The sequence below is a fragment of the Sinocyclocheilus rhinocerous genome, unplaced genomic scaffold, assembly GCF_001515625.1.
Source record: "Sinocyclocheilus rhinocerous isolate Xijiao unplaced genomic scaffold, SAMN03320098_v1.1 scaffold591, whole genome shotgun sequence".
Taxonomy (NCBI): Eukaryota; Metazoa; Chordata; class Actinopteri; order Cypriniformes; family Cyprinidae; genus Sinocyclocheilus; species Sinocyclocheilus rhinocerous.
Window position 1 is genome coordinate 2,451,141 of NW_015641476.1, and position 11,715 is coordinate 2,462,855.

General features: G+C 38.7%; 1 protein-coding gene across 1 annotated transcript; it reads right to left on the minus strand.

Annotated features, from left to right (window-relative positions):
* Positions 1-1,121: 1,121 nt before the first annotated feature.
* Positions 1,122-10,864, minus strand: LOC107755102 (mothers against decapentaplegic homolog 6-like). Its single transcript, XM_016571775.1, has 5 exons — positions 10,414-10,864; positions 9,557-9,937; positions 8,413-8,469; positions 8,200-8,277; positions 1,122-1,884 (listed from the first exon to the last, which is right to left on the minus strand). The coding sequence occupies exons 1-5, from the start codon at positions 10,724-10,726 to the stop codon at positions 1,343-1,345; spliced, it is 1,371 nt and encodes a 456-aa protein (XP_016427261.1). The 5' UTR covers positions 10,727-10,864; the 3' UTR covers positions 1,122-1,342.
* Between the last annotated feature and the right edge of the window lie 851 nt (positions 10,865-11,715).

Sequence of the window (11,715 nt, forward strand, 5' to 3'; positions counted from 1 at the left end):
GCCGGGGCAGTGTGGCGCAGGGATAAATGTCTATGTTGCTTTCTGGGAGTCCTGTTTTAAAAGGGATGAGGTGGGGCCAGGCAGACTGCTGAGTAAGCTAGCCGCTACGCGGTCGCCCTCTAGAACAAACAACGGCACCAAAAGAAAGCTTCCCTGAACCCCAATGCATTGCAACACTGGAAACAGAGCTGTGACACTTAATGTGATGTGTGAGCAAAGTAATGGTCACTTTGTACTTTCAAAAATGGAATGAAAGCATTTCATTCTCCTGAAACTATACTACAGATGGTTTGAAGAACACTACATGGCCTGTTCTACTGACAAATTAAGTACTTGAACTTTGGAGCTAATTGAAAATATCTTTAGATAACAACCTTGACTCATATTTCACTGTGGAATTTTTGATATGCCATAACATTTTTATAGTTTCATTCATGAAGTCAGTCAAACATCAAACCTCTGTCATCAAAGACAAAAGACTCATGTCTGCAAGCTTAGCATTGATAATAAGGGTGAAATTAAACTAGAGGTAAATTTTTTGCTCATTTCCTGATATTGATAACAGCCAGCAAAAACAGACATAAAACATACTTCAACACTGATATTAATCCTCTGTAATATTAAAAGTACTAAGTTATTTTGACATCTATTGCTATTTTTACAGATCATATTAAAATAATTATTTCTTCCAATTTTCAAAAGGTGAAACAATAGTCCTATGTGTTTAAATTTGTATTTTGCTATTCATTGCATCGACTGATTGAATCATGCAGAAATATGTAAGATGGGGGAAGAACAATATCCATATACTGATAAACCGTAACATATTTAAATGAGTTTAGCATGTAGATGATTGTTATGCATCACCCAACAATGCTTTAAAGCATTTTTGACGTGCATATATTGATTTTTGAATCTTTTTAGTGTTGTTTTTGAGGGGGAAAAAACTCTGTCTCTGTGCAAACACTCAAATGAAATCCTGCAGGCACCCATGTATATATATATATATATATATATATAAAATCAAAGTAGTACAATATTACAAGAATCAATATAAATTCCAAAAATGGCACATTGTAACACACAGAATTCCAAAGTGTATTTCTTTTGTTTTTATTTCCTCTGTCCATCCATAGACATTGCACCATACATAAATAATTATGTTGTAAAAATGACTCAGTATTTACAAGTATTCCATATAATATGTTTATATAAAACTTTATATTAAATTTAGATAGATTACATTTGGGATTGTGGCTGCGGGTGTCTGAGCGTTTGTAGTGAGTGTGTGCAGGGTGTGGTAAGAGCGATGTATATGTCTGCATTTGTTGATATGTATATGCTATCTGTGGTTGTTCAGTAAAATCTCTAACCAGCATGGGCATGATGTAATAAACTGTCTTGAGTAGCATGGTCCCCAGCCCTTGGCAAAACTGATCCTCACACTGTTTGGGTCGTATGGCCCTTCCATGTGCACCAAATCGCTGGGGGGTTGAATTTGGCACGATTTCTCATAGTCAAAAACTTTTAAGGAGTAGCCTGGCATGACTCTCCTCACAGTCAAACTCAGGTAGGGGTGATGTTCCAGAGTTGGGGAATTCACAAATATAGGGTGCTGACTGCGGTTGTAGGCCCATACTCCATCTGGCTCTTTGCTGAGGAGGATGCCGTGTCCGATCTTGCCACGGGTGCGCTGGACGGAGGTGGAACGCGGAGAGAGGGGGAGCAGGCCCAAGCACAAGCCTGTACCCTGAGGTAGGTCATAGAAGATGCTAAGAGAGGAGTCATGAACTGGGTACAGACGGCCCACGCGTGTACGAAGCTCCCAGTATGCCACGTTACACCAGTGATTCTGAGCCAGGGAGGAGGAAGACACATTGACATCTGTGAAAGAAAAAAAAACATAAGAAACTTGAATTTCAAAAAAGTGCACTAAACAAAGGACACAAAACATAAAAACCAATATTTATATATTTATACTTTTTCAAAGAAAAGAGCTTCTACAGTAATTTTTCCATTTAGTTGGAAAAATTATTTAAATCTATTTATTGTAAAATCATAAAAAAATATTTCACTTATTTATTTATTTTTTTTATAATTTAATAATGATATGATGAATGACTGATGAAAAAAACCCAGAAACATAATAATTATAAATTGTCATTGTTGTTGTTGTTAATATTACTATAATACTGAATAGAAATCATTTTAGGAATGTTGCTACAATCTGGCATGTTTATATTTTGATGATATACTAACGTGCATTGTCCTTATTAAATAAACAAATTAATAAAATAAATTAAATATTTTTTGCAAATAAATAAAGCTAATATTAGAATTGAATTCATTTAAAAATGTTCTAAATATTTATTTTCTTTTTCTTTATTTGACCAAGTTTGAGGATGATTAGTTAAAAAAAACTGGAAATATATAATTATTATTATTGTGGTCGTTGTTGATATAACTATAAAGCTGGATAACAATGAATACAGCATTGTTCCTATAATCGGGATATTTACTTTTTTTTAATGCAGATGTTCATTAATGTGCATTGTCCCAATTAAATTAACAAACAAATAAATGATACTTACAATTAAATATAATTAAAAATTATATTAAATATAATACTTATTTAAAATAACTATTTTTTAACTTTTTTGTGTAAAGTTTCATCAGGTTTTGTGTTTCTGAAAGCCACTGGTGTCCCAGTGGCGCACTTCTTTCTACAGTAATGTGTTGTCATGACAAGTAATGTCAATGTTTTGACCACTCTCATTTCACCTCCCTTATTCTTTTTGATGGTACACAGTACATATTATTCTTTAAATCTCCAATCCTATCAGGAGAGGATTCGAAACTGAAGAAGCAACGACCCCCACTAACAGGCCCAAATCTGTCATCTCTGACTCTAACACCCCCCACTTGCTCCTGCCTCAGCATTCCTCTCTCCCTGCGCGGGGCCGACTGGGGCCCCCTCTCCCCCTCCGAGGGCCAGCATTCAGCTCTCTGACCACTCAGTGAAGGCTTGCGACCCCCCGACCCCCCAGCCGCCAGCCTATCCAGTCTGATTAACTCAAACACAGACTGATGGCATTATTTTGCTTCACAGGCTCTATTGAGGGAGAAGATCTAAAGCCCTGGGCCTGTGCCCTCATTCTGCTCAGCCTCAACCCTCTCTGGCCCAAACAGACAGCAGAGGACACACTGTTAATGAAGTAAATTTTGTTTAAGGAGGGGTACTGAAATCCATGATCATTATCTCAGATTCTCTGGCCGCTCACTTAGTATGTGCTTTCAAATATATAAAAAAAATGTTATGCAAGTAAAAGACAGAAAGGAAGGACATATAATTTTCATAAAGATTAGCATAAAACTAACTTTCTTCCTGGATTTAAAATAAATACAATGGAAAAACTATGCAAAATAGGAAACCAATGCAAAAGACCTATCAGAAGTCAGCGGGAAAATAATCTTTTCATCTGCTTTTCATAGAGTGCCTCATTGTTTAATTTTCATATTTAACTTACTTGGATCGTATGCAAAGACAGCCAAATCACATATTTGCTGCCTAGTTTAATCCTGTAAGCAATGCCATTGTTATGATGACGTTTAGGAACTTTCAACCTCTCCTTTAGTAAGTTGCTCTGTTTTGCATGCACTGCTCTGTTGTTAGTGCCTGCAAAAGCATTCTTGGTGCTTGTGTGCCTAGCCTAAACCAACACCACAAAATGAGAGGGGGAAGGAGAGGATGGAGTCTTGTCTGTCCTGCTGTGCCAAATATTAGATCTCCCTCCACATATTAGACCCTTCCACTGAGCCAGTGAATGGTGGGGGAGCTTAGAGGGGTGATAATGGAAGGCATTATTTTGCTTCACAGGCTCTATTGAGGGAGAAGATCTAAAGCCCTGGGCCTGTGCCCTCATTCTGCTCAGCCTCAACCCTCTCTGGCCCAAACAGACAGCAGAGGACACACTGTTAATGAAGTAAATTTTGTTTAAGGAGGGGTACTGAAATCCATGATCATTATCTCAGATTCTCTGGCCGCTCACTTAGTATGTGCTTTCAAATATATAAAAAAAATGTTATGCAAGTAAAAGACAGAAAGGAAGGACATATAATTTTCATAAAGATTAGCATAAAACTAACTTTCTTCCTGGATTTAAAATAAATACAATGGAAAAACTATGCAAAATAGGAAACCAATGCAAAAGACCTATCAGAAGTCAGCGGGAAAATAATCTTTTCATCTGCTTTTCATAGAGTGCCTCATTGTTTAATTTTCATATTTAACTTACTTGGATCGTATGCAAAGACAGCCAAATCACATATTTGCTGCCTAGTTTAATCCTGTAAGCAATGCCATTGTTATGATGACGTTTAGGAACTTTCAACCTCTCCTTTAGTAAGTTGCTCTGTTTTGCATGCACTGCTCTGTTGTTAGTGCCTGCAAAAGCATTCTTGGTGCTTGTGTGCCTAGCCTAAACCAACACCACAAAATGAGAGGGGGAAGTAGAGGATGGAGTCTTGTCTGTCCTGCTGTGCCAAATATTAGAGCTCCCTCCACATATTAGACCCTTCCACAGAGCCAGTGAATGGTAGGGGGAGCTTAGAGGGGTGATCATGGAAATGCCACGATGAGAACTGCCAGAGAACTCTAGAACACTTCTAGTATTTTCACAACTCTAGAACAATAGCAGTGGTCTAAATTGTTCAGCCCCAAAAGTAAGCCAACATCTTTCTTTCTTTCTGTGCGTCTAAAGCTTTATTCTAAGATAACACTTGAAGGGGCAATTCACCCAAAAATTTAACTTCTATCATCATTTACTCATCCTTCTTTAAAACATGAATAACATTTTGTTTCTTCTGCGGAACATCAAAGACGACATTTTTTATTTTTTTTAAATCCATACAGTGAAAGTCAACGGGGTCCAAGGTTGTTTTGGATCCCATTCACTTATATTGTATAGACAAAGCAGTCAAAACATCCTTCAAAACATAACTCCTTTGTGCTCTAAAGAAGAAAGTAAGTCATACAGGTTTGGAATGACATGAGGGTGAGTAAATGATGATAGAATTTTCATTTTGGATGAACAATCCCATATCCTTCATTTTTAGTGACATAATACATGGAAATTAGGCATACATACACACTTCCTTATACTGAAGGACAAATCTTTTTTTTTTGCAAGTCATTTTGTTACTCATTCCTCTGGATGATGAATTTGTGGTTGACTGCATATTGATCCCTATCTAAGATGAAGCTAACAGCTCGTGTCAGGATGAAAAAGCAAAATGATTTCTCCCTGTCACAATACTGAGGAGAAACTGAGAGAAATATGCAGACAGACACATGCGATCACGCATAAACGCAATTACAATAAATCAGCCAAAAAACTTAACTAGATCTAAAAAGCCTTAATATGCATGCCCCTTAAAAAACAGGGGCAAATAATTTTCCAACAATTGATAGAGTCGGTTCTTTGTCAACATCTGTAAAGAATCTCTGCAGAGACAGGCAGGATTTCATTAGTTAAACTGCGTGTTGGCCTGTGCTCTGTCAGGAAGAGGGGAAGCCACAGTGAGGCCTGTAATTTAAACCTTATTTTAAAATGCAACTGGCTGGCTGTGCCAGGGCTTGCATTGCAAAACTCAGCAGGAAGCAACAACATGAAAATAATGGAGGAAAGAACGTATGTGACACACCAAGAGAGGATCTTGTTCCTTGTCTTCAGAGCTCTATATGCTGGGTAATAATAAACACAGTACTGTGAGACACAGCAGATAAGAGCTCAGGAGGCCCCGAGTCCCCCAGTGAGCATCCTGACAAAACTGCCCATTGTTGCTCATAATCTAATTTTGACTCAGTGCTGAAAAGTTGGTGGATGACGTCTAAGAATTTCAAGAACCATCAAATAGGCACTGAGAGTTTATGTTCGGAGGTGAATGTTTGTATGAATGATAGAGAAAGGACTGCTTAGCTGACCAAATGCTAACAAAAAGCTAACCGTTTGAAAACCTTTGAAAACCTCAAGTCTGAACCAAAGCATCACATTCAGTATACACACTAACATAATTTATATAAAAAAAAAGACTGGAGTTGGTAAGATTTTTTGTTTTTGAAAAAAGTTTTTTGTTTTCTATATTTATATACTAAAAATTATTTTTATGCATTTAAAATTGAATATATTTAAATGTATTCCTGTGACGGCAAAGCTGAATTTTGAGCAGTATTATATTTAGTGCTGCTTATAATTAATACTGAAAATAGTTGTGCTGGTTAATATTTTTGTGGAAACGGATACATTTTTCTTCAGGATTCTTTGTTGAACAGAATGTTCAAAAGAACAGCATTTATTTGAAATAGAACTTCTGCAACATTTTAAGTGTAGCATAAGCATAAGTATAATTGTTCAGCCCCAAAAGTAAGCCATCTTTCTTTCTTTCTGTGCGTCTAAAGCTTTATTCTAAGATAACACTTGAAGGGGCAATTCACCCAAAAATTTAACTTCTATCATCATTTACTCATCCTTCTTTAAAACATGAATAACATTTTGTTTCTTCTGCGGAACATCAAAGACGACATTTTTTATTTTTTTTAAATCCATACAGTGAAAGTCAACGGGGTCCAAGGTTGTTTTGGATCCCATTCACTTATATTGTATAGACAAAGCAGTCAAAACATCCTTCAAAACATAACTCCTTTGTGCTCTAAAGAAGAAAGTAAGTCATACAGGTTTGGAATGACATGAGGGTGAGTAAATGATGATAGAATTTTCATTTTGGATGAACAATCCCATATCCTTCATTTTTAGTGACATAATACATGGAAATTAGGCATACATACACACTTCCTTATACTGAAGGACAAATCTTTTTTTTTTGCAAGTCATTTTGTTACTCATTCCTCTGGATGATGAATTTGTGGTTGACTGCATATTGATCCCTATCTAAGATGAAGCTAACAGCTCGTGTCAGGATGAAAAAGCAAAATGATTTCTCCCTGTCACAATACTGAGGAGAAACTGAGAGAAATATGCAGACAGACACATGCGATCACGCATAAACGCAATTACAATAAATCAGCCAAAAAACTTAACTAGATCTAAAAAGCCTTAATATGCATGCCCCTTAAAAAACAGGGGCAAATAATTTTCCAACAATTGATAGAGTCGGTTCTTTGTCAACATCTGTAAAGAATCTCTGCAGAGACAGGCAGGATTTCATTAGTTAAACTGCGTGTTGGCCTGTGCTCTGTCAGGAAGAGGGGAAGCCACAGTGAGGCCTGTAATTTAAACCTTATTTTAAAATGCAACTGGCTGGCTGTGCCAGGGCTTGCATTGCAAAACTCAGCAGGAAGCAACAACATGAAAATAATGGAGGAAAGAACGTATGTGACACACCAAGAGAGGATCTTGTTCCTTGTCTTCAGAGCTCTATATGCTGGGTAATAATAAACACAGTACTGTGAGACACAGCAGATAAGAGCTCAGGAGGCCCCGAGTCCCCCAGTGAGCATCCTGACAAAACTGCCCATTGTTGCTCATAATCTAATTTTGACTCAGTGCTGAAAAGTTGGTGGATGACGTCTAAGAATTTCAAGAACCATCAAATAGGCACTGAGAGTTTATGTTCGGAGGTGAATGTTTGTATGAATGATAGAGAAAGGACTGCTTAGCTGACCAAATGCTAACAAAAAGCTAACCGTTTGAAAACCTTTGAAAACCTCAAGTCTGAACCAAAGCATCACATTCAGTATACACACTAACATAATTTATATAAAAAAAAAGACTGGAGTTGGTAAGATTTTTTGTTTTTGAAAAAAGTTTTTTGTTTTCTATATTTATATACTAAAAATTATTTTTATGCATTTAAAATTGAATATATTTAAATGTATTCCTGTGACGGCAAAGCTGAATTTTGAGCAGTATTATATTTAGTGCTGCTTATAATTAATACTGAAAATAGTTGTGCTGGTTAATATTTTTGTGGAAACGGATACATTTTTCTTCAGGATTCTTTGTTGAACAGAATGTTCAAAAGAACAGCATTTATTTGAAATAGAACTTCTGCAACATTTTAAGTGTAGCATAAGCATAAGTATAAGCCATTTGATATTCAGGTTCAACAAAGGCAGTAGTTACTGAACACACTTTCCCCCCCTTTTAAATGCATTAATTTACTTAAGACTTGCACACCAACCTGAATAGTCCTGCGATATGCCACCGAGTGAACGCGTGGCTTCGATTTCTATGTAAGGCATCACTGGGAGGGAAGAATCTGCAAAATGACAAGATAAAAAATTGTATCTTTTCTCCATTTGACTGCTGTTAAAATACATGCCATACAGGGTTAAAACAACATTATTTCAAGGAATCTTTGCTTACACGAACTGAGAAAGACAAAATTACTTACTCAGTGGCTTATGTTCTGGTAAGGGGGATAAATGGGAGTAGGGAGGAGGCGGTGTGTCTGAAAATAGGGAGAACGGAGTTAGATTTTTCTTTTAATTGAGCATCCCTCTAAAACTGAACACATCTCTGACTTTTCAAGGCTATATTACCAGACCTAAACCTAGAGATATAATACTGTGACAGCATTTGGCACAGTTTCTCCAGCATTTCTACAGCAAATGAGAATGTTCCCAGCTGGTATGGAAATTACAGGTGAAGAAAAGCATCCATCAAAAAGACAATGGATGTGTCGTCATATGCCAAGAATGCATGGAATCCAATCAAAAGTGACCTGTTCTGAATCACATTATTACAGCGGGTGGAAACACTGCAATTTTGCTAATGCAGAGAATGAAATCTTCATGAAAAACACTTAATGTATCAGACTTTAAAACTATTAACCACTGAATATTAGTGTTGGTGCTAATGGACTGTAGTAACATTTTGTATGCATGTCAAGGTCTCTTGTAGGACTACAGTGCAATTCATACTGCTTTAGACATTTATTTTTGATGTATGGTTGTGCAGTCACTAAACCAGCATGTTACATGTTTAAAGTGTGTATTCTTTCATGACCCTCTTCAAAGACCATTGTTCAATCAATTCTGTTCTTTATCTACAACAGTTCATTTAAACACAATGTTAGGGTAGTGTTTTTTTGAATAGGGAGGGAGCAGAGAAATTGAGAATCCCAGAGGGATTCTAGTTGGGAACTCCGCTTCCTGAACAGGAGTATCACTGTCCCAACTCCCCTCCCTATCATTCACCCACGCTTCGAGTAAAAATCACACTTATATTAGTTTTGCCTGATTTGATGCTACAAAACTACGATAACACTTAAACCACCAGAAGATGGTTTGCTAGTCTTAGCTAGTTTAAAATGGTCTTAAATGGTTTAAGACGGTCTCCTGGCCTAGGTAAACGTGGACTTCCGAAAAGTGCCCAAAACACCTCTAGAAGCATCAAAAAGACCAACCTGGATTGGCTGGGAGACCAACTGAGACCAGCAAACAAGTTCTGCTTTTTTCAGCAGGGCTGAAAACACACTTCAAATGAACAGCACAGTCATTATATCCTTGACTAAAAACATTCAGAGGTTTCCTTACCATCCCCGACTGGTCCACAGATGCGGCTGTAGTGATGGGGGTTGCAGCAGAGGGTCTGGCTGTCCTCTGCCCTGAAGCTCTGACAGTGACAGAGCGGTTTGAGGAGAGAGGAGAGCCGCAGGTCTGGCCAGCGGAAGAGTCGACACAGCAGGTACTGTGGAGACACCAGCTGACCTCCAATTCGCACTTCAGTCTGTGAAACCAGAACACATCCACTTGGCATCCCGCCTTGAGACTCCACAGCTTCCAGTAAAACATCCAGAGACTTCTCTTTCAACTTTTTGAGAAACGCATAAGTGCACTTCTTGAGTTCTTGCTCGGTCACGGCACCATTTTTCCGTTCCCTGCCACTCAAACTGCTGTAGTTGTTGTGGTTCCTATGTTCTACACGACAAGCAAGTCTGTTTTTGCCCCTGGGGCAGTGTATATATATATATATATATATATAAAACCCCTTTTTGCTTTGGTGAATGACACAGCATACTTAACAGACATTTAGGATGGTGAAAACCCTTGTTGCAAATTGTCAGCATCAAGAGCAAACTGCATAGTGCTCTTCCATTCCTACTTCAGTGGCAGAATCCTTGGGCTTTCTCCCTTCACTTATCATAGGGGGTGATAACTGTTGTAGCCTGGCGTCAGGCTAATGAGTCCAGCTACTCCCATTAAGTCTCTTAGATAGTCTATCAGCAGAAGTCTGGAGCAGAGACAGAGAGACCAGCACCAAACCACCCCCAAAAATAACCCCAGTCCATCCAGTCCGGACAGACATGGTCTTGTTGATGGGGTTTGCTCGGTCACGGCACCATTTTTCCGTTCCCTGCCACTCAAACTGCTGTAGTTGTTGTGGTTCCTATGTTCTACACGACAAGCAAGTCTGTTTTTGCCCCTGGGGAGGTCTCTAAACAAACAGCATGTTACCGTCCTGCCCTCGCTCCCCTCGTTGAGGGGTCCATCATGATCAATAAGGATCTCCGGTTCCCCGCGTTCCTCTACGCGTTTGCTGCACGAGCCCGCATTGTTTCCCGGTGCGTATTCCGTTCTGGGGATCTTCTCCGGGTTGCTGTCACTCCAGTCATCCGGACCACCATCTCCCCCTTCTTTACCTGCGGTGACCAAACGGCTTCTCCAGAGTCGCCGAACCAGACCCGTGCGTCTCGTCCTGAACATACGACAATTTAAACAGTTTGCATCCGTTTTTCCTATGTTTGGTGAGAACCGCGGAGACTCCAAACGCTCGTGCGCTCGCTGTCCGACATCGATGATCTGTGCTCACATGCACAGCCAAGCAGAGCCTGAGCAAAGCCCAACATTAGAGAGACAGAGAGACCAGCACCAAACCACCCCCAAAAATAACCCCAGTCCATCCAGTCCGGACAGACATGGTCTTGTTGATGGGGTTTAGCAAGACCCAACAGGAATAGCATGTCAACAAGCCCCATATTCCTAATGGACCTTAGGGAAAGAGGCGAGACAGTGGGAGACAGAAAAAGAGAGCACTCACATCCCTTAAGGCCTTTCCTCGGGTCCATACTACATACTGGATGGCGCTAGTTCCATGAATACGGCCAAAATGCTCTAGAGACAAAAACAAAGTCAAAATACATTCATATGACACAAGTACAACTAATATAAGCTGAAGTGAGTTGAGCTGAGATTGCATGAGTTGATTAAAATATCTCCAATTCAATTGAATGCGCAATTAGACAATGTAAAGAAGCTGTGTGGTAAGGACCTGATTTGTGACTGCTGGTGTAGCCTATGGTAGCAGGAAGTCGTAGCCACAGACAGACATTAGTGTAATCTGTCTCCTCTGGAAGGTTCTGGCAGTCAAAACAGAGTTTCGGAAAGGAAAACCTCATTTATGGTGAAGACAATGAGACAGCCAGAGACTTAAATGAATGTCCGCTGTGTAAATGTGATGCTTCTACATGGCAGGAATATGTATGAAAAAATTGAATATCCTTAACAAAAGCAGAATCCTCTACTCCTCTGGAAATTTTAATATTATGTCTAAATATATAGCTGACAATATTAACTAACGTTAACAATGAACAATGCATCCATTACAGTAGTTATTCATCTTTGTTGATCATACATATTACAGCTGTTCATTATTAGCTCAAGTCCATAAAAGTTTTTAAAGGGATAGTTCACTT

Coding starts and splice junctions, on each gene's coding strand:
- LOC107755102 (XM_016571775.1), bottom strand. CDS start 10,726: ATGTTCAGGACGAGACGCACGGGTCTGGTTCGGCGACTCTGGAGAAGC. Junction 9,938..10,413: donor ACTTGCTTGTCGTGTAGAAC/ATAGGAACCACA, acceptor GTCGTGTAGAAC/ATAGGAACCACAACAACTAC. Junction 8,470..9,556: donor CTGTGGACCAGTCGGGGATG/GTAAGGAAACCT, acceptor CCCTATTTTCAG/ACACACCGCCTCCTCCCTAC.